Here is a 19,073-nt window from a genome sequence, read left to right on the forward strand (position 1 = left end):
ACACAATGTGAAACTTTAAGGGCTATACAACAGACATGCAAAATCTGTAGGTCCACTTCTTTTTTTTTTTTTTTGAGATCCCTGACCACTAGAACATTTCACAGAAAACCTTCCGTAAGAGCTTCAAGGTCGAATTTACAGGAAACTAAGTTAATAACTACTGATTACCACATTTACCCACAGGACAGACAGAGCTTGAAATGCTGAGAAAAGGCTCCACTCCACATCTATCTTGGTAGTAGCGGTCATTTGTTGACACTTGCTCGCCAAGTTTTAAATGTCACAAAGTTGTGCAGCCGACTGCCAAACTCCACTCATCCACAACACGTATATCCATCTTTTGCAAGGGCAAGAAACTACTTTCAGGCAGCGGATCAAGTCGGAGTGCACTGGACCACGTTGGACCCATTGATATAAGATAACAGCCATTCTATTCTCACCGTTACCAGAGACATCAGTCTGCAGTGTAGTTCCATTGGCTGATAAACAGGAGAATTAACATTAACTGCCTATGTGATGACTTTCCATAACATCTCAAAACTTGAACGTCAGATGTTTTGGTATTAATAATGTCATAACTGCAACCAATCACTTTGTGCAATAGGTGCAACAAAACTAAAACTTGATCGCTCAAGCCTCTCAAATGTGAAAAATAAAAATCTTGGGTTTTGGTCTTCGGTAGGCCAAAGCAACACAAAACTTCATCTTAAGATCAAGGAAGCAGACGTTATTTTCCCCCCTAAAATGTACATAGTTTTGGTGGTAGCATGCCATGTGAATCGCCAAGAGTCATATGCTCATGTGGTTGATCTGTATCATAAATCAAGAAGAAAAGAAGATGAGGCAACCAAGAGCGGTTACTACATTCCTTATATTACGTGCCTCTTCTCACACAGTGTAAATTAAAATACATGCAATGAGCTGGGAAAGCAGCGCTCATATGAGAAGCCTAAAGCGTTATGCGAGACATAGTTATTTTATGATCTCAATCTCTAAAGCCATCAATAGTGGAGTCGACTGTCTGGTGTCATCTGACTTCTAAGACTAAGGGCATGGTTGATAAAGCAGAAAAAAGGCCTTTATTGAGAGTAGACAGCATGACATGCTAGACAGTATGCAGAGAGAAATAGTAGCCTTATAACACTTAGTAGATACAGAGCCTACAGTCATCACTAAATTCTTTGTCAGTGGGATTACACAACAATATGCCGAGTCTCTACTGGACTGCATTTCAACTTTTTTTAGATAAAGCATCGTCCTCGTGTGCACTGATGAGACTTGTATATTTGTGCAAGTCAATTTCTTTCAATATTGCCTCAATTTGTGATGAATTAGACTGGCTGAGATTATTATTGAATATACGAATTAGCACAAAGTGTACCATCATCAGTTAAATGAGGTCCTTAGAGGTCAACCGTCACGCCAGCGTGATATAATTATATGACATCTTCGAGACGTCACGACAGAAAAAGTAGCGCATGTACAGCAATGCCATCAACTTCTCTCGAAAGTGCAGACTTTAAACTCTCTCCCAGCTTTTGTTTCATGTCGATAGACCATGTTAAACTGGAGATATGATGCTATGAACATGCGTGGGAAAAAAAAACGTGTGTAAAATATAAGCTTATGAAATATGCAGTGCGGGCGTCGCATCTTTTTCAACATCGCAACCGTTTTTTGGGTTGGATTTTTTGTGATGAACAAAACAAAAGTGAATGAAAGTCTGTGGAAGTGCAGGTCTTGCAATGTGGCTGTCTGCCTTACTCTGGACAGAAATTATTTTCAGGAGTGGCACAGATAAAAACAGAAAGAAAGCCACACCTGCTTCGTATATACTTGCATATAGAGTTGTATTTAGTTGATTTTATGTCAAATTTACTTTTTCAAATCGATATCTGCAACCTATGGTTACATTTTCAACTTTCAAAATGCTTCGTTAAGCATGTTTGTGGTTTTTATTGTAAGAAATAATACATTTTTTCAAATCGGATTTTGTATTTTTTGTGTTTTTGACCCCAAAATGTTAATCTAGTTGGTTCAGGTGAAAAAATAATAGTTAGCTCATATAGGTGATGTTGATACCAAACAGGGGCATGGTAAACATGTTTTTCTTTGGCATATAAACACAAAACTAAATGTACGCAAAAATGGCCCAAACTGGCACGGATCTCTAAGGGTTAATGCTTATTTTTTTCAAATGCCTGCTACCCAACACAATGCATGTAATCAAGGGGATACAAGTTTGTAAATTCAGTGGGTCACATACTCACATCAGTCAACTGCTGTCAAATCAAAATAGCGCAAAGACACAAGCTTGGATAGACATCAGACATTGGATAGATAGAGATCAGATGCAGATTTTTTTTTTTTTTTTTAAGATTAGATGGCAGTGAGTTACAAAATGTTTAGAGAATCAACAACAGGCTGTGCTGGATCAGCAGCATCCTCTGAACTGTACCTGTTGCCCACTTTTAATTACAGCTGAGTGTGAGCGTTTTTCACCCCCACCATTCTGAGATACGAAATATGTAAACACACACATATGCAGCATTCAAGCCTGTGGAGGAGAAGGCTGTTTGTGGCGGTGTGGGGAGATGCTTTCTGCTCCTCTTCTGCATTTTAAGGCGCAGTGAGTAAGGAGCTACATTTGTTTCCTAGAAATTCATGTGATATTCTTTTTTTTTTTCTCCATTCGTGTGAGTGTTAAATGGGGCGTTAAGTTTTCGTTTAGAATTAGAGTTTTGGTTTTAGAGCCACTGACTAAAAGCTTTAAACAGCTTGTAAAAGTTGAGAAAGTTTGTGGCTTTTTTCCATAACATTTAACTGGGCTCCAGATGAAAATGAAAAGTCTCTCATTTGCCCGATTCGATGGCACCACTCTCATTTTACTATCCAAACTGTGTATTATCCCTAACAATCAGATAGGCAAGAACAGTAACTCTGGGAAAAACCAAAAGACATAATAACGCTAAATAATGATTTTCAGCTGCCAATTTTTCTTCTGGAGATCAATTTCTAATTCGATTATCGTAACAGACATCTCCTCTTCTGTGATGTGATACGCCGTATTGATCTGACATTGCGCTCGACTTTCCCGCCCATCAGGCTAGCGCTCGCTTGCTTTTCCATTCAACATTCTACGCCATTCACACAGTGCATCCCATTCTTCATTTTTCCGTATCACACCCAGGAAACCTCTGCTAACCGCTCATTGCAGCACTGTCTGCTTGACCTGTATCCAGCGTTTCCGCTGCCTTCTCAGCGTTATCTTGTGGCTGCGAGTGGAGCACTTTAAGATGTGCTTAGAGCAAAGCAAAAGTCGATCGCTGCCCATGTTACCAAACGCTACCAGTAATGTTCCCGCTAGTGGAGCTAATGCAGCCGTGTAAACTTAATTCAAACACAACACCACATCAGTTACTTCTTTTTCAAAGCAACTGTTTGTTTTGCTCTGAGCTTGCAATAACTTTGCCCTAAACTTGGAAATTACTTCAACATTACTGGTCACGACAGTCAGATGGAGGTGTAGTTCTGAATCAGTCATCTGAGACAAATCTTTTAAAAAAAATCACTCCAAAAATATCAAGAAACAGGACCAAAAGTTAAAATTTTAACTTATTTTAGGGTTCCTATTAAACATACAACACTGCTAGAATAGGTTGTAGTGGGTGAGCAGGGTAATCCAGCTTACTAAGCAGTGAACATTGTGATCTTTAGTTCAATAATTTCAATAAAATAAACTGTAGAAACTAAAGGTCACACCGTCATACTAAGACCTAGCAGTTGTAGCTGAACCCTGGTTAGAAGGAGGATGATGTAGCCTGCCAGACACAATTGGTTTACCAAAAACCAAACTCACTGGTGTGGCCTGAATGCTTTTCGCTTTCAGAACTACTGAGCCTCAAAATGGGGTGCAACCTATAGTGGATGCAAGGCTAAGTCTGCTGTATAACTCCTATCGCTAGTCCCTCTCATCCCAGCAACATTTAACCTTCCCCAAATGCAACAAAGCAGCAAAGCAGAAGCATGTGAACTGGGATCTCAGCAGCGTGCTCTCCTTCACACCACCCAGCACACATGAGGATAAGGAGGGTACACCGTGACCTGCTGGGAAACACCAGAGCCTCAAATGCTCAACCTTGGCCAACAGCCTAGTAACTTTTGGTCCTATTTCCACCTCACTGGTTTTCACCATTGGCAGTGGAACTTATCTCAGGGTGGCAGATAAAGAGCTTTTATCACAAAAACGCTGCCCCAAAAAGCCCCATTATAGTTATTATGTGCAAAGATGGCTGGCAAAACAAACTTTCAGTTGCTAATTAAAATTCCACAACAATTAGCCGATGCTGAATTTCCATCCAAGCACTCACCACAGCCTGGAATTCAGCTTTTGATTATGACTGGCTCAGAAAGAACGGTGAAACTGTGGCCTGTGGCACAGTAAATTTGGGTATATTTGTAACAACCAGTCCTTGAAAGCACACAGCAAACAAATACAAGATGCTGAGGCTGTACTGTACGGTGCACTAAACAGGACATAATCTTGGATTTCGCTCTGGTGCATGTATGATGTTTAAAATTATCCATAATCTTACACCCTCTCCTCAAAGAGGATGCCCTTCCTATCCATGCAGTGGCGGAGCCTTTAGGACTAGAGCATTTACTCAAGGTGACTGGGTATTGCAGTTCAAAAAGACAAATGTTTGTCAATCGGTTTTCTTGGTTAAAGTTCTGGGGAAGCAGAATTCTGTACCTACAAACATTAAAGACTCAGGAAATTTGGCAGTGTTTAAAAACAACTTCAAGTTTTGGCTAAAGTTAGCACAAACCACCAATAATTGTGATTTATTTATTGTATTTAACATCGTGATTCTATTTATTATCACATACTGATGGACTTTATGTAGTTTGCTGCTTTATGCAGTAGAATTATTTTTCTGTGGTTGTTGTTTTTTTTGTCTATTTGCCAAGAGACAGACATAAATTTGCTGCTAACTCTAGTGCAATTACTTTTAAGTGTGCATTGTCCCGGCAAAAACAAACAATTACAAGAAAAATTTAAGCTTTTGTAGAAAATCGTGTTTTTGTAAAAGAACATTAATCGGGAATTTTGTAAATCGAAACTAACTATGTGGGACAGGGTGAAAAAAAAAACAACCAGGATGTTAACCTTCCAGTAATTGTTGCAGATAATTCTTACAGAATACCCAAAAATAGGCCCTGAAGCTGCCGCTCCAGCCTCTGATACTGATGGGTCTTCTCTCTTAGGACAATATTACACACACACATTCTTCAGCCTATTCACAGTACATGACACACATCAAATCTAAGTGCTGATGTATAGTTTCTATCATAGATTTTAAATGCTTTGATTTAACATGAGTTAAATAAAATGCAACATTTGCGTCACATATATTCTTTTTTTCAGATGTTGCTGAAGACATCACAACCAATCTCCATCTCTTCACACAGACATTACATGAGTTGGAACAACAACAAAAAACAACAACAACAACAAACTGAGCACGGTGCATTACACTAGCAGTTATATATACGCATCTGACGAAACATGACAGATCTGCAGTTCTCCATCATGCTAACTTTTCCAGAAGAAACAAAAAAGTGAACTGCTGATGAGTTCACTTCCTCTAAAAAACATTCAGATGAGGAACAATGCTGATTATCTATACTATGCTAGCATTTATGGAAACTGGTCAGTGTTGCAGCGTCTGCCATACCATAATATAAGAGTATTCTTAACAATATGGTTTAAGCCCTATTCGCACAATATAGGTTAAAGCACATGCAGGTAAATGTGTTTACTGTACTTGTTGGTGTTAAAAGCATCCTGAAACATGTGCTTTACAGGCAGTTACGAAACCATTACCACTGTGGCACATGCTCTGCTGATGTTTTAACAGCATTAAGTCACAATATATAAGCTCAAAATCTAATATGTGAGGGCTGGAAGTTGCTAAGTAGACGATGTTTCTTACTAGGATGGGAAAACAGGATCCTAGATTTAAAAAAAAAAAAAAAAAAAAAAAGCAAACAGAGGACTGACCTTAAAAGCAGCACTACTCCAATTATTAGAGGTTATTTCAAAACCTATGCAAAGCGTTTCACAGACCTATTTGTAACTGCAGGGGATAGTCGTTACCTTGTGTTATTGCCTGCAAGCCAGCCACTTCATTGGGTCAACAACATAAAAATAGTTTGGCGGGATACAGTGGGTGGGCACCTGCCTTATTTTTGGTGTCCAGTCGTGGGATCCCACAAAAAGCGACTACAGCCTCGTCTGCTGTACAGTGGATGAGAAAGCTGATTTTATAGCTGAGTGTAGTTGAAACGTTATTTTGGTTCGACAGACTCAGCAATGTGTGGGAAAACATGGCAATAAAACTTGCTAATTTCTCTGAGCCCAATTAGCGGATATCGAAAAAAAAAAAAAAAAAGCACACACTGCTGAGCACAGACATTGGGGACGACTTGTTTCGTCTTTCAGCTGATAGTTGTAGCTGTTGTTTGTCTGGCAAACTTGTCATGACTGCTGCAAGTCAGAGCGATGACGGCAGCGTTACAAAGCCCCGAAAAATGTCCCCACAGTGCTGGTTAACTTATCGTCCGCGACTGCACGGGGCAAACAGTGTTGCTACTAAACAGGCTATGCGTAGCTAGCAGCTAGCTCGCTAGCCAAAACACGGCCTTTCTTGGAACCAAACTGGCAAGGCTCACAACAAGAATAGCTGGCTGGTTTGTTAATGTTAGCAGGCTAGCTAGCTAGGTTCGCCGAAACAAAACGGGTTCGGGGCCTGTAATTTTGCCACGGTGTTTGGGCGCATATAAAGGATATGACATCGTGTTGTTATCCGTGCATGAACTCAAAGCGTTCGTCATTATCCTAATGATTTATGGAGGGGATTCGTGTCAGTGGCTTTGTGATGAAAAAGACAACTGAAAGGGCTGAAAATGGGAAGTCAACACTTACCTAGCTTTACTTTCTACGCCATCTTGGATCCACTTGTCAGACCATCGCAAAGCATAGTGGGATGTACTGATCTGAAGGTTGAGAGGACTGGTGTGTGCGTGAGCGTGCGCGCGTCTGTCTGTCTGTGTGTATGTGGCCTCTGATGGTTCTGGTCTTACATGTCAATAAGGGGTTTGTATTAAAATGCAGTATATTTTATAGCTTGTAAGCATTTAATTATAGTAATAGTACTAACTCCTCTGGCTAAATTGGTTTTGTATTTATCAAAATAAAATAGAAAAAACATGGAATTGATCTATTCTCTACAACTTTGTCAAATAGTTCATGCTTATTAACTCGGTTATTTGTATAAATAAATACATTTAATTATCTATTTTGCCTCAGAAATTTGGTATATCCTGTTTTATTTTTTTAAATATGCTGAGCAAACAAAGGGAATGGTACTTATAAAGTCACCATTATTTATATAACGCATTTATAACAACAGCAGTTTCTAATAATGTCAGTTCATGATAATGGTGTTGCTGCATCGTCTCAGCATTTTGTACAGAGTTCACTTATTTGTTATTTGGGACCCAAAAAGTAGGTAAAATCTGTTATCTTTAAAGTCATTTTTAGGGGTCAGTGTCTCTAGAAATATAACTCCCACAGGCATGGAATTAAGTGAGGTAGATGTAAATATGAATGAATGGCTCCAGCAAAAGTGTTTCTTTAATTATTATTAATATTGGCCCATATAAAAAATATTTTACTCAATTTACTTTTGGATTCCACATAGCATATAAGTAAACCCTGAATTTCTCATTATTAGCCCTTGAAAACAAATATTTTGCAGAATTTAGTCCAAACTAACAACAAAGTAAACCCTGAACAAAATCTGAGATGGTGCATCAACCTATTAAGGTTAATACCCCATTGTGTCATTTACGAGGTCAGTTTATTAGAGTAACTTAAATATCACAGGTAAACCCTCCAAAAGTAAATAATATCCAAATTTACATGAAAATCTTTTGTGAAAATGTTCCTGACAAACTTAAAAATGAGACTCTCCAAAACTATGCGTGGAAAACCCAGTGAATCCAAAGATACCTAATGTGCAAGCATATTTGCAGCAATGGAGGGGAGGGACTCCTTTTTTTTTTTTTTTTTTTTCTTTTAAACAGAAAGTGATCTCCAGTAGAACCAGTCTCAGGGACGGCAGCCATCTGCTCAGCTGGTTTGGGTGAGGGTGAATGGGATAAAGGATAGCACCGATAAACAGCCAACCAACAAGAAAGGATAAACACTGGACCGATTGGTGGGACAACTAGAGGTACAGAGAGAGCAGACAGAGGTAAAATAATCAAAATACTAATAACTATTTGTGTGTGTAAGCTGGAACAAATGTTAAGTAATGTATAGTCTGCTGTTAATTACACTAAGAACTCAATAGGAACCAATGTGTAGGCAGGGTTAAACTATGTGAGGAATAGAACTGTTCAAAAATGATGGTGAAGATGGAAACTGCATGTTCAATTGCCACATTCTCATAGATGAATGTCTCAAAAATGTAATTCCGATTGCTCTGAAATGCACAATGTAACCCCCATAGGGCAGTCAATGAGGCAGCACACACAGTAAACCTCTACAAAACAGCAGACATTTGAACTCATCATAGGACTCACAACAAGTGTAATCTGTCAAGTGAAACATAAAACCTACATACAACTGTTAACCAAATACAAGGAGTTTATTGTTTACATCGCCGTGTACACACTGACAGGAGTTTACAGCCATGTTTTGATACAGCAACAAATGCTATAGTGAATATATATATTCAATCGAATGGCAATCGGTAACATATTTGCAGATAACATGTCACATGTAGGCATTGCAGATTGTTTTCCCCCTAATTGTATGACATTGGAATTTGGCTGCATTTACAGTCTGCCAGTATACCGTATATCCAAAAAGAACATTTCCACAGAAGGAAACAAAACAAAAACAAACATGAACCAAAATGTAAAATAATGCACTCTGTTTGTGTTTCACTGAAGGTTGTGGATCATCTCCTCCTTGGCAATGAGATGCGTGGTCTTGTTGACCAGAGACATGAGCGAGTTGAGTTTGTGCGACCAGTCGTTGAGCAGGTCGTTGGGGTCTTTGGGCCTCTGGAAGTTGATGATGCCAGCCAGCCGGTCCACCTTGGCGTAGATGGTCTTGTTTACAACTAAGCTGGAGAGGAACTCCTCTGATTCCTGACAAAAGTGTTGGGAGGAGACAAACATCTTGTTGTTATCATGCAAAATGTTCTTCAGTGAACCCAAAGCCTGAATATTAGTTTCCTTAATAAGCGAGGGGAACTGTGCAGGTCAGATTGGTTAAATTAACATACTTTGCAAAGGGGGGAAAAAAAACACACCCAGAATTACTCATTCTGTATTCCAAATGGCAAATCAATTAGTTTTAATTGTACCTAATTATCCTCAATCTGTAATTCCACACATTTATGACGTAAGCATGTAGGTCAGCTGCTAACCAGAGAACTTAACATTGTTTATGAGTACATTTAGGGCTGTTTTAACCAGAACACAGAATTTGTAAACAACCTATAAACATCCAAACAAGTACATCTGACCAACTGCCTTAAATATAAAAATCTCAAATTCACTGCAACTCCAGCAATGTTAGAACTGATCTAACATGACTGGACTGACAAACCATTACATCAAACATGTTTTTTTTGTTTCCTATGCTGTCAACAGCAGCATCATTTTGCTCCAATTAGTAAAACTGATGCTTACATCAATGGAGAGGTCAAGGAGTCCAGCCATCCTCTTCATTGTGATTCTGGTGTAATACTTGGCCATTATTCTGATGTTCTGTGGGACAGGGGAGAACATCATTAACATACATATATGCAGCAGAATGTTTACACGTTTGCAGTTTGAACATGGGCGCTTTAAGGTCACATCAGCGCTCACAGACGAAAACAACTAAATGAAAAACACATCCATTACCGATCTACTTTCATTGTGTTGTATGACTGTACATAGCAGACTGTCACATGAGCCATTGTGTTTACACACAGCTTCAATATCCTCTCGATCGTTTGTTCATGTTGCTTTCTTTCCATATTATTCTCGTGTAATTTTATTCTATTTAGTCCAATTAGAGTGTAGCCATTTAAATAGGCCTCAATGAGTCTTTCAATCACAATTGAGCTTGTGACACTACATGCTAGTGATTGAAACCTCCTTTTCATTGCATGGTCTTTATTACATCTACTCAAGGTAACATGATCAAACTGACACAGCAGCACTTTCACTGTCTGTAGGTAGTTTTCAAGTCTTTGACCTTCATAGCCGCACTTGGTAGAATTCCTCTTAGCGCTCACCGCTCTAATTACCAACATTCAACTGTGCCAGTCAGTCTAGTGCTGGATGTAGCTAAAAACCCTTCTGAACACGTGTTTCATCTTCAAGTGAGAAGCCATCGCTCTTGGCTGTGGGACTTACGTGCTCCACTACTCTGTTCTTCAGGTCTTTCCACCTTTTCTCGGCCTCCTCTGAATAAGAGAAGACATCTGTTGCGGGGCTGTCGGGCGAGCCCTCTCTCAGCTCCTTTCCGTAATCTTCAACCAAGGAGGCCCAGCGCATCAGCTCCATAGTAGTGAACTGCTTCAGAAGATCCCTGAGAGCGGTTGAAGAATATATTGAGAATTCTGTAGGATCTGCACCGAGCTACAAATGGTGTGCACCTAACGTCGCCACATGTGAAAGAAGCTATTGTCGGTTCGTCTGAGTAGCACACAACAGCATCAGCCTTCATGCATTTAACGTACAACAAACATTGATCAACTCTACTGAAAGAGATTGTGCAAGTGACTGCACACACAGATTCATAGTATTTGAGAAAAGTAAACCGACATCACATCATGTCAGAGGCCTATTCACTGTATTAATGGTAGTGCCTAGAACCCAAGCAGCACCAAGTGTGTCTTACTTGTATTTTGGGATTTCTTCCAATTTCTTGTCTGCACTGATTCTGTGCACAAGGTCTGATTGCTCGTTGTCATAAGGAGAGAGAATCACGTACAGCACCACACTCTTCAGGGCCTGAAACACAAATGCAATTATTGTATTAAAATAGAAATACCCAACAAGTAACAAGCAAAGGAACGTTTAGAAACAGATTTTAGTAGATTTCAGTACAAAAGAAGAACCTTCCTAACAGGGATGATCCAGCATTATAATTCACAGACAGAAATTCCAAACAAACAGAACTACAACACACACTATCTCTATTTATAACTACACCAAATGCTAGAATTTATTAACAAAGGGTGATTTCATCAGTAAAATTGAGACATTAGTAAAACACTTGAACATGTAACTGTCAAAACAATCTTGATATTCTGCATACTGTGAGTCAAAAGAAGACTGAGTACCTGTTGCCACTTGCTGCTGTCCTCCAAGATGCAGGGGGTGTCATAAATGGCCCGGTAGTGTTTGCAGATAGACAGGTAGGAGCCCTCATGCTGGTCCACCTGAATCATCAGGTTGTAATACTTCAGCTTCAACTCCTGAGTTGTTCAGAAGACAAAAAGAAAAGTGTTAGTTTTCAGTTACTTCAACCTTTGTGGCACATGTTTACCAAAAATGACCCAATCGCTTTCAAATACTGGGGAACATTACATATTTGACAAACCACCAAATTCATGGTCTCTCTCTTACCTCTGTGCCTTCCTCCTGGAAGAATTTGGTGTTTATCTTCTTACTGATGATCTGGGTGCGGATGTAATCCTTGACAGCAATGCAAAGCCTCATCTGTTCCAAGATGAACTCCACCTTCTCCTTTTTCTCCATGGAGCCATATGTCTCCACCTGACCAGAAAACATGTATATTGTGAGTACTTTTTTTTTTATATAGCACACTATGAAACCTCACCATGGAGTTAGTTTATGTAGTTTTGCTCTGCATAAACCAAACAAGCTGAGTCTTGTACTGATTTGTACTCATCCTGAAGGAATGAAACAAAGGCCATCGTCTGTTACCTGCAGCTCTTGGAGAATGGAAGCTGCCTCTTTGACTTCTCCGCTCTGCTCCTTGATATTGGCCAGGGTCTTTGTGAGCCTGGCACGCTCGATCTCTACGTAGATCTGTGAGGTGAACAAATTTCAGTTTATTATTGATAAAAAGGGGACTAATGTGTTGAGTAACTCCTAAATACCACATCCTGACCTTAACATACTTAAATAATTCTGCAAGACAACTATTTTTTTTGTAAACCAGTTGCTGCAAATTTAATTAAAAAATGCATGTTTTCCCTAATATGTGCACAAAAGAGGAACATTTCAGTGACACAAGTATGTGCCTTTGATAAACATTAACAACTTTAGGTTTGTATGCATACTGCAAGGCACAAATTGTTGAATGTGGCAATGTCTTCCTAGTTTACCTGCAATGCTCAAGTCACCCCTCAAGAGCCCACCCCCACTGCTTGCTTTATTTGACAGCAGTTAAAATCTTATGTTGTCCCTCTTATAGAAGCACAAAAAACACACACCTTTCCAGCAGTCACAGTGCGAAGTGTGTCGATGAGCCTAAGCTTGATGGTCAGATCGGTCACAGCATCCACGTACTTGTAACATTCTTGCACCATTTTGGCAACAGCCTAAGAACAGAGAGCAAAACAAAAAAAAATAGATTTAGTCCCCAGTAACACAAGACATTAAAATGTCTATTTTCCATTTTGGGAAAATGTTTCATGAGTAAACTGATACAAGACAGCCAAATTTGTACAAAAAAGCAGTGAAGGTGAAATAAGTGTATGACCTGTTTGAGCTGACTCCTCCGTTTGGTGAGTAACATGATGTTTTCATTCAGCGAATCCCAGTCTTTGGCTTCATAACACATTTGGACCACAGCCACAAGGATTCTGGATGTTGACACCATGTCTGAAGCCTGAGGAAGGGTGAAGGCAGAGAGGTAAATACACAGACATACAAAAACATATCATGTACACAGATCACAAAAAATAACTGCTTTACACACATTTAACTAAAATGTTATTGTCTTGTAAAATGTTTGATGTCTCCCACTGTACTTCTTTCTGGAGAATTTTAGTGCTAAATGCTTCAGGGTTCCAGGTAAACTGCTTTACCAAGGCATTTTGGTTATTTAATCAGTTTCTTATTAACACATTATCCTGACTTATAAGCAGTATTACTAAGTTTCTAAGGATGATTGAAACCCTTCCTAGCCAACTGTTTGACATTTTATTTAAAGTTTATAGCAATGAGACAGTTTTAGGATGGAATGAGAAATAATCAGATAACATCATGAACTACTAATAACACATTTCCCAGATGTAAAGAACCTCCAGAACTAAAAACAAAGTCACACTCATACTGTACAGCACCACACAAATGCATATTGACTTACTGTTCTGGTTTGCTTCTCCAGTGACAACAGACTCTCGATGGCCTCCTGCAACTTTCCCTCCTGTAGAAGACAAATTTAGAGTTTGTTACACTTACTACCTCATAAATGACAAACTTCTGTTTTAGGACCTGCACAGTGGTAAAAGTCACATCGCCTGGCAGGTTAGCAAAGGATGCTGCCAATGACTGTACTGCTAACACCACTAGCATGCTAGCAAACTCAATCATCAACACATAATTGAATGAGAAAATAAAAGGCAGCTGAAATGTGTGACAATTAAAAAATACATAAGAAATTTAAGAGTAATTTGCGTTCAGTATATTTAGTAATGGTAGGTTTCCGGGTGGTGCTAAAGCTCGTAACGCTAGATGTTAGCTTGAATGCTAACGCACTAACGCCGATGCACCATGACTCAGCCGGCGCTGGCCTCTTTTACACCGCACTTACTTTAGCCATTTTTTCACATTCGGGGAGACGCTGGTCTACAGTTGAACTGTAGTCCACCTCCATCTTCACAATCCTCCCATCGGACCTTTCAGATCGCTCCTCGGACATCTTTGCGGTGTACAAGTGTAGATAATGCACGGAGCTTTTCTTCTCTTTCGGCCAAACTCAGCCCAGCTCTATTTTGCTTGTCAAATGAAAGGAGACCAATCAAAGGCGAGAGCCAAGCAGCTGTCCGAGGCGCCTGAAGGACCCACTGAGGACCCCAAGGATATTTCAGACAGGCGTGATAAAAGCATGCTTTTACGGGTGACTAAAGACTTCTCTGCTGCGACTCTCCTGGTCAGTGTTTTTAATACACTATTTTTTATGATCGTCTTTGTGCGCTGGTTGGTGTAGGTACGCGAAAAAAAGCCAATGAAAGCCACACGACTCCGTTCATGTCTTTGAGAGATGGATCATCAGTGTGTCAACCAACCAATCAACAAATAGAATGAGAATATATATGTCACTCACAGTCCAAATTAAAATGTGCCCAGACAGGATTATAATCTCATTATGATATAAGAAGGAGTTTTGTTTGGTCTTAGTGAAATCAAAATTTTAGTTCTGCATAGGCAGATTTAAAATTTGCCTAGACCAAATCAAAATTTCAATCTTCTATCCATCCATCCATCCATCCATCCATTATCTATACACCGCTTAATCCTCACTAGGGTCGTGGGGGAATCTCAATCTCGCCTAGACCAAATCAAATTTTTTATCTTGCCTAAGCAGATTTAAAATCTGCCTGGATTTTAATTTGGACTGTGACATATATTTTTATTTTTTAATTTTTTTAATTGAATGGAATGAAAATCAATATATTTTCTATTGCTTTACATGATGATGACTTTCCGGTTTACCTGTGCAGGCTGCCTAATAATTACCGCATGCACTTCAATTTGTTAAAGACACTGAACAATTATCCAGTTTGAGCTTGTTAATAATTGGCACTATCCCCAAGGAGCAGCTTTAATCCTTTAATTCTAATTTGAAGAAGATGCTGTCTGACATATAAGCTGCGATGAGTTCATCTTTATTATCAGTAATGTTGCTCTCTGCTCCATCACAGTGTCATCTACCTGCCTGGTGTGTGTAAGGATCCATTAACCCTGAATTTTTTGTTAAAAACTGTATTTATTCGTATCTTCAAAATCTGTACAATTTGCACTAAACTTGATCCTCTTTTACACAGATGTATAGCTGTGCACAGTTCAGCACTTTTCCTTCTTTTAAACTGTTACCCTTGTTGAAATAAATGTTTGTGTGCGCGCGTGTGTGTGTGTGTGTGTGCAAGTACTTTGAAAGCAAAGAAGATAACAAGATCCTTTTATGTGTATATATAGTCAGGTATTCAAAAACTGGAAATTTGTCAGGTATTGCAAAATAGTAAATGTAATTGCAAAATATTATCTGACTGTACATCACCGGTAGGGCATACTATAACACCTATCAGTAAATCTGAAAAAGAAAATTCAGGGAGGATGCCAGAGATATGTAGTGCTCAATGTTTAGGACATGTGCACTTGTCCAATCATACCTCTGATCAGGGAAAAACTTCTTCAGCTAATCAAATATGTCTGAAATGTGCACAAAGTGCCAAATGTAAGCAGAAATTTTGTTAAAACTTAAATCGGCTATTAAAGTCCAGAAGTTTATAAATTAACTCATCCTCTGTGTCCTGGATGTTTTTGTTCCTTTCACATTTTTACTCTATGTGGGCTCATATTCCATATTCTACCGTCATTTGTGCAGTATAACACAGTTCTAATATCATCCATCCATCCATCCATCCATCCATTATCTATTATATAATGGATATATCATATCCATATATATCACTATCTATACACCGCTTAATCCTCACTAGGGTCGTGGGGGGCTGGAGTCTATCCCAGCTGACTTAGGGTGAAGGCAGGGGACACCCTGGACAGGTCACCAGTCTATCACAGGGCTACACTTAGAGACAGACAACCAAGCACACCTACGGACAATTTAGAATCACCAATTAACCTCAACATGTTTTTGGACTGTGTGGGAGGAAGCCGGAGAACCCAGAGAGAACCCACGCTGCACGGGGAGAACATGCAAACTCCACGCAGAAAGATCCCGGTTGTCCTCACCGGGATGCGAACCGGTGACCTTCTTGCTGTGAGGCAACGATGCTAACCACCGCCCTACCTTGCAGCCCCAGTTCTAATCTTATTAATCATAAACTGGCTTCACAGTTTGGGTTGAGGAGCACCAAATTTCTTTGTTTTCCACAGCATCTGTTTAGTGCAAATGATTATTCTTGCCTAAATGTCAATAACAGATGTAACATCACAATTTTAGGCTTAGAGATGGTTCATTTCTCCAACAAACCAGCACATTACAGAGATTAGTTCAAGGACAACTGGATATGTAAAAATCTGACAGTTCTTTCTGTTTTTATAGTTTCTGGCTCCGATAAATGGTATAATTTTGGCATTTCTTTAAAAAAAAGATTACATGCCTTTCAAACCCACTAATGGGTTTTGCAGTTCAGAATGTTAAAATGATGTGAAAAGGTGTCATATGCACATTTAAAGAGGTTATATCCCCCGAACAGGAGACATAAAAGAAGACAGAAGAGTAGGCCTAAATATGTGTGTCGAATCGGCAGCGGTAATGAGAAGAGTTGATCCACACGAGTTCAAAGCAATACAAAATGCCTGAGAGTCTCACTGCATTATATTTCAATATATTTTGTAATGTTGCCAGTTGAATTTAGAGATTTCTTTTACATTTACACCATAAGCTGATTCAAAAAAGGTTTCATTGCTTGATAACAATTCTTCAGAATGCAGGAAATAAATAAAGACACTCAAAATTTGATGGGACTGGACCCCTAGACATCTATTTACAAAATCTGCACCCAAGATAGCAATTGTGTTGGTGACGAGCATAGTGGAGGAAGGAGACATATGCTCACCTGCGCTCACCAATCAAATGGTCAGGGTGGGTGAAGAACTTTGTGAATGGACCCAAATGTCTGAATGAAGTCACAGTGCAATGACCACAGTCCACCAGCAGATGTCCTGTCAGCGTCTGCATTGTGCACTCCTGTCTTCGCCCCCTGTTCGCCGCTTTTAAAGGCTCTCCGTAAGTAAAGCTAATGTGGGTCAGTGATTTTCCTGCTCGTGGCACAGAAAGCCCCCTAAGCCCTGAGCTAAAATCAGTTTGATCCCAGTGCAGGCTCAGCATAGAGCCTCGGAGGCCTGATAAACTGAACATGACTCGGATCCACTGAGAGGAAGATCAAATGTGGAACAAGAACTCTGATTGCAGAGGCATAAAAATACTCTCAGTGCTTTCAGCAGACTTGTCAGGCTTTGAAACCATCAGGAAGAGCTCGGCTGAAGAGGGGCTTCAAATGGCCGTCATCACCGTCATCATCATCATCGGTATTATCTTACTCAATACCGCTGATGACAATACCAGGCTGCAGCGCCAGAGCCAACATCAGTCATTTACCGGATTCTGAATGAGCTTTATATTCCCATTTTTAGTTCTGTTGATGTAGACAAACCATAACTCCCAGGACAAGTCACAGCAAAGAAAAATAAGCAGAATTTTCCCCCTGCTAATATTCCGTCTACGCTGCGGTTCTCTGCTAAAAAACAAACAAGGTTCTGATCTCCTTCTTAATTAACACAGATCCTATTGAAACTGTTCAGTCATCATTAGGTCATGGCTCGCCGGTCCAGAGTTACTGCTTGCATGAAAGCCTATCACTGTCCCATGGCCTCTTAAGCTTCGGGGTTTTAGATTTAAGATAAACATAGACTGTCAGAAATGAAATACAGACCTGGTGCTATAAAAAGCTGCTCCTTGTGTTCTGCGTCAGACACAAATGAATAAAAACTTTTGTGTGGTTGTTGTCGTGTTTTGATTTATCTCGGGTTGTTTTGAAGAAAGTGTTATTTCTTGATACCCCTCGATAGCGTCTGAGACTTTCTTTGAGGCTGTGTTTGTTATTTGCTTTTCTTGTTAACAACCTGGGATGTACAGTAATCCAGATGTGTATATGAAAAACAGCAATTCTCCAGTTCTTGGTCTGATTGTCAAAACATTCATAAAGAATATCACACAGCAGGTACTGAAGCGTACGTTGAGTTTTATACTGTGCATCAACCCTTTAATGAGAAAGCAGTAATCTAATATATGTTTTCGCGGTATTTGCATCCACTGTCCCGCTACTGCTAACGAGCAGTCGTGACTGTGCAGCTCGACTGTCCACTAGCTTTAACGTTTTGCTTCATATACCACAACTGTCTTGCAGCTAAATATGCAAATACAGTTACACTGAATGATATTGTGCTTTATGAGACTTTCTTTCCAGCGAGCGCGCGTAACTGCATTTTTATGTAGCTTCCCAAGGTCTGCAATAATGTGGTTTATTACTGTGCCAATGGGGTTAGTTTTCTTGAGTGCCATTATGTAAATTCTGTTATTGAAAATATAACTCACTCAATTCATAAGGCCCATATAATATGCTGCTATGCAGTGTTAGACCATTTAAACGAACACACACACACACACACACACACACACACACACACACACACACACACGGGTGAACTTTAAAGTTGCCCTCCAGTCAAATGTGTTTTGCTCAATGTTCTTCTATTGAATGTGTAACTTTACTATGTTCAGAGACTGACATTGAAATGCTGTCTTCCAGTCCTCATGTAAAATCTGATTTCTGACACAACTGGTTTGCTCTTAAAGGCAGATAACACCTGTGTGATGTAGAAATGTGAGGCCTATTTTTGCACATATACAAAGAATGGGCCTTTGGTTATGTATGAGACGTCTTGCACCAGTAGTAAGTTGAAATGAAAAACCATATGTGGATCCATAGATTGACAATTTCCCACGTAGTAGATATAATTGTAAGAATTTCTATCTGACCTTATTAATGGAAAAACCACACTAGAGACACTTGTGATATAAAGCTTTACTATAGGACTGAATTCCAGAGGAAATATAAAGTAAATGTTTTAACAAGATGCACTCAGAGCGGCTTTTAATCTCATATATTTAACTGCGAACATAATAATGTATTCCTTTCAGCTACACTTATGCATCAGGCAGGTTATGCATTTAATTAAATGTTAGTCATTCTGTCTTGTGATCTGCCTTTAATATT

At 39.4% G+C, this 19,073-nt stretch overlaps 2 protein-coding genes across 2 annotated transcripts in view; both read right to left on the minus strand.

Annotated features, from left to right (window-relative positions):
• helz (helicase with zinc finger) overlaps window positions 1-7,040 on the minus strand; it is a 56,529-nt gene extending 49,489 nt beyond the window's left edge. The window contains exon 1 of the mRNA XM_008276603.1: window positions 6,989-7,040. The gene's annotated coding sequence lies outside the window, so the exon portion shown is untranslated. The remainder of the gene's footprint in view (window positions 1-6,988) is intronic.
• A 1,656-nt stretch (window positions 7,041-8,696) lies between these two features.
• On the minus strand, window positions 8,697-14,061 carry psmd12 (proteasome 26S subunit, non-ATPase 12). Its single transcript, XM_008276604.1, has 11 exons — window positions 13,862-14,061; window positions 13,415-13,474; window positions 12,806-12,934; window positions 12,537-12,644; window positions 12,025-12,129; window positions 11,704-11,853; window positions 11,418-11,552; window positions 10,973-11,085; window positions 10,486-10,660; window positions 9,772-9,849; window positions 8,697-9,225 (listed from the first exon to the last, which is right to left on the minus strand). The coding sequence occupies exons 1-11, from the start codon at window positions 13,967-13,969 to the stop codon at window positions 9,016-9,018; spliced, it is 1,371 nt and encodes a 456-aa protein (XP_008274826.1). The 5' UTR covers window positions 13,970-14,061; the 3' UTR covers window positions 8,697-9,015.
• Window positions 14,062-19,073: the final 5,012 nt, after the last annotated feature.

The sequence above is a fragment of the Stegastes partitus genome, unplaced genomic scaffold (genome assembly GCF_000690725.1).
Source record: "Stegastes partitus isolate 25-593 unplaced genomic scaffold, Stegastes_partitus-1.0.2 Scaffold77, whole genome shotgun sequence".
Lineage (NCBI taxonomy): Eukaryota > Metazoa > Chordata > Actinopteri > Pomacentridae > Stegastes > Stegastes partitus.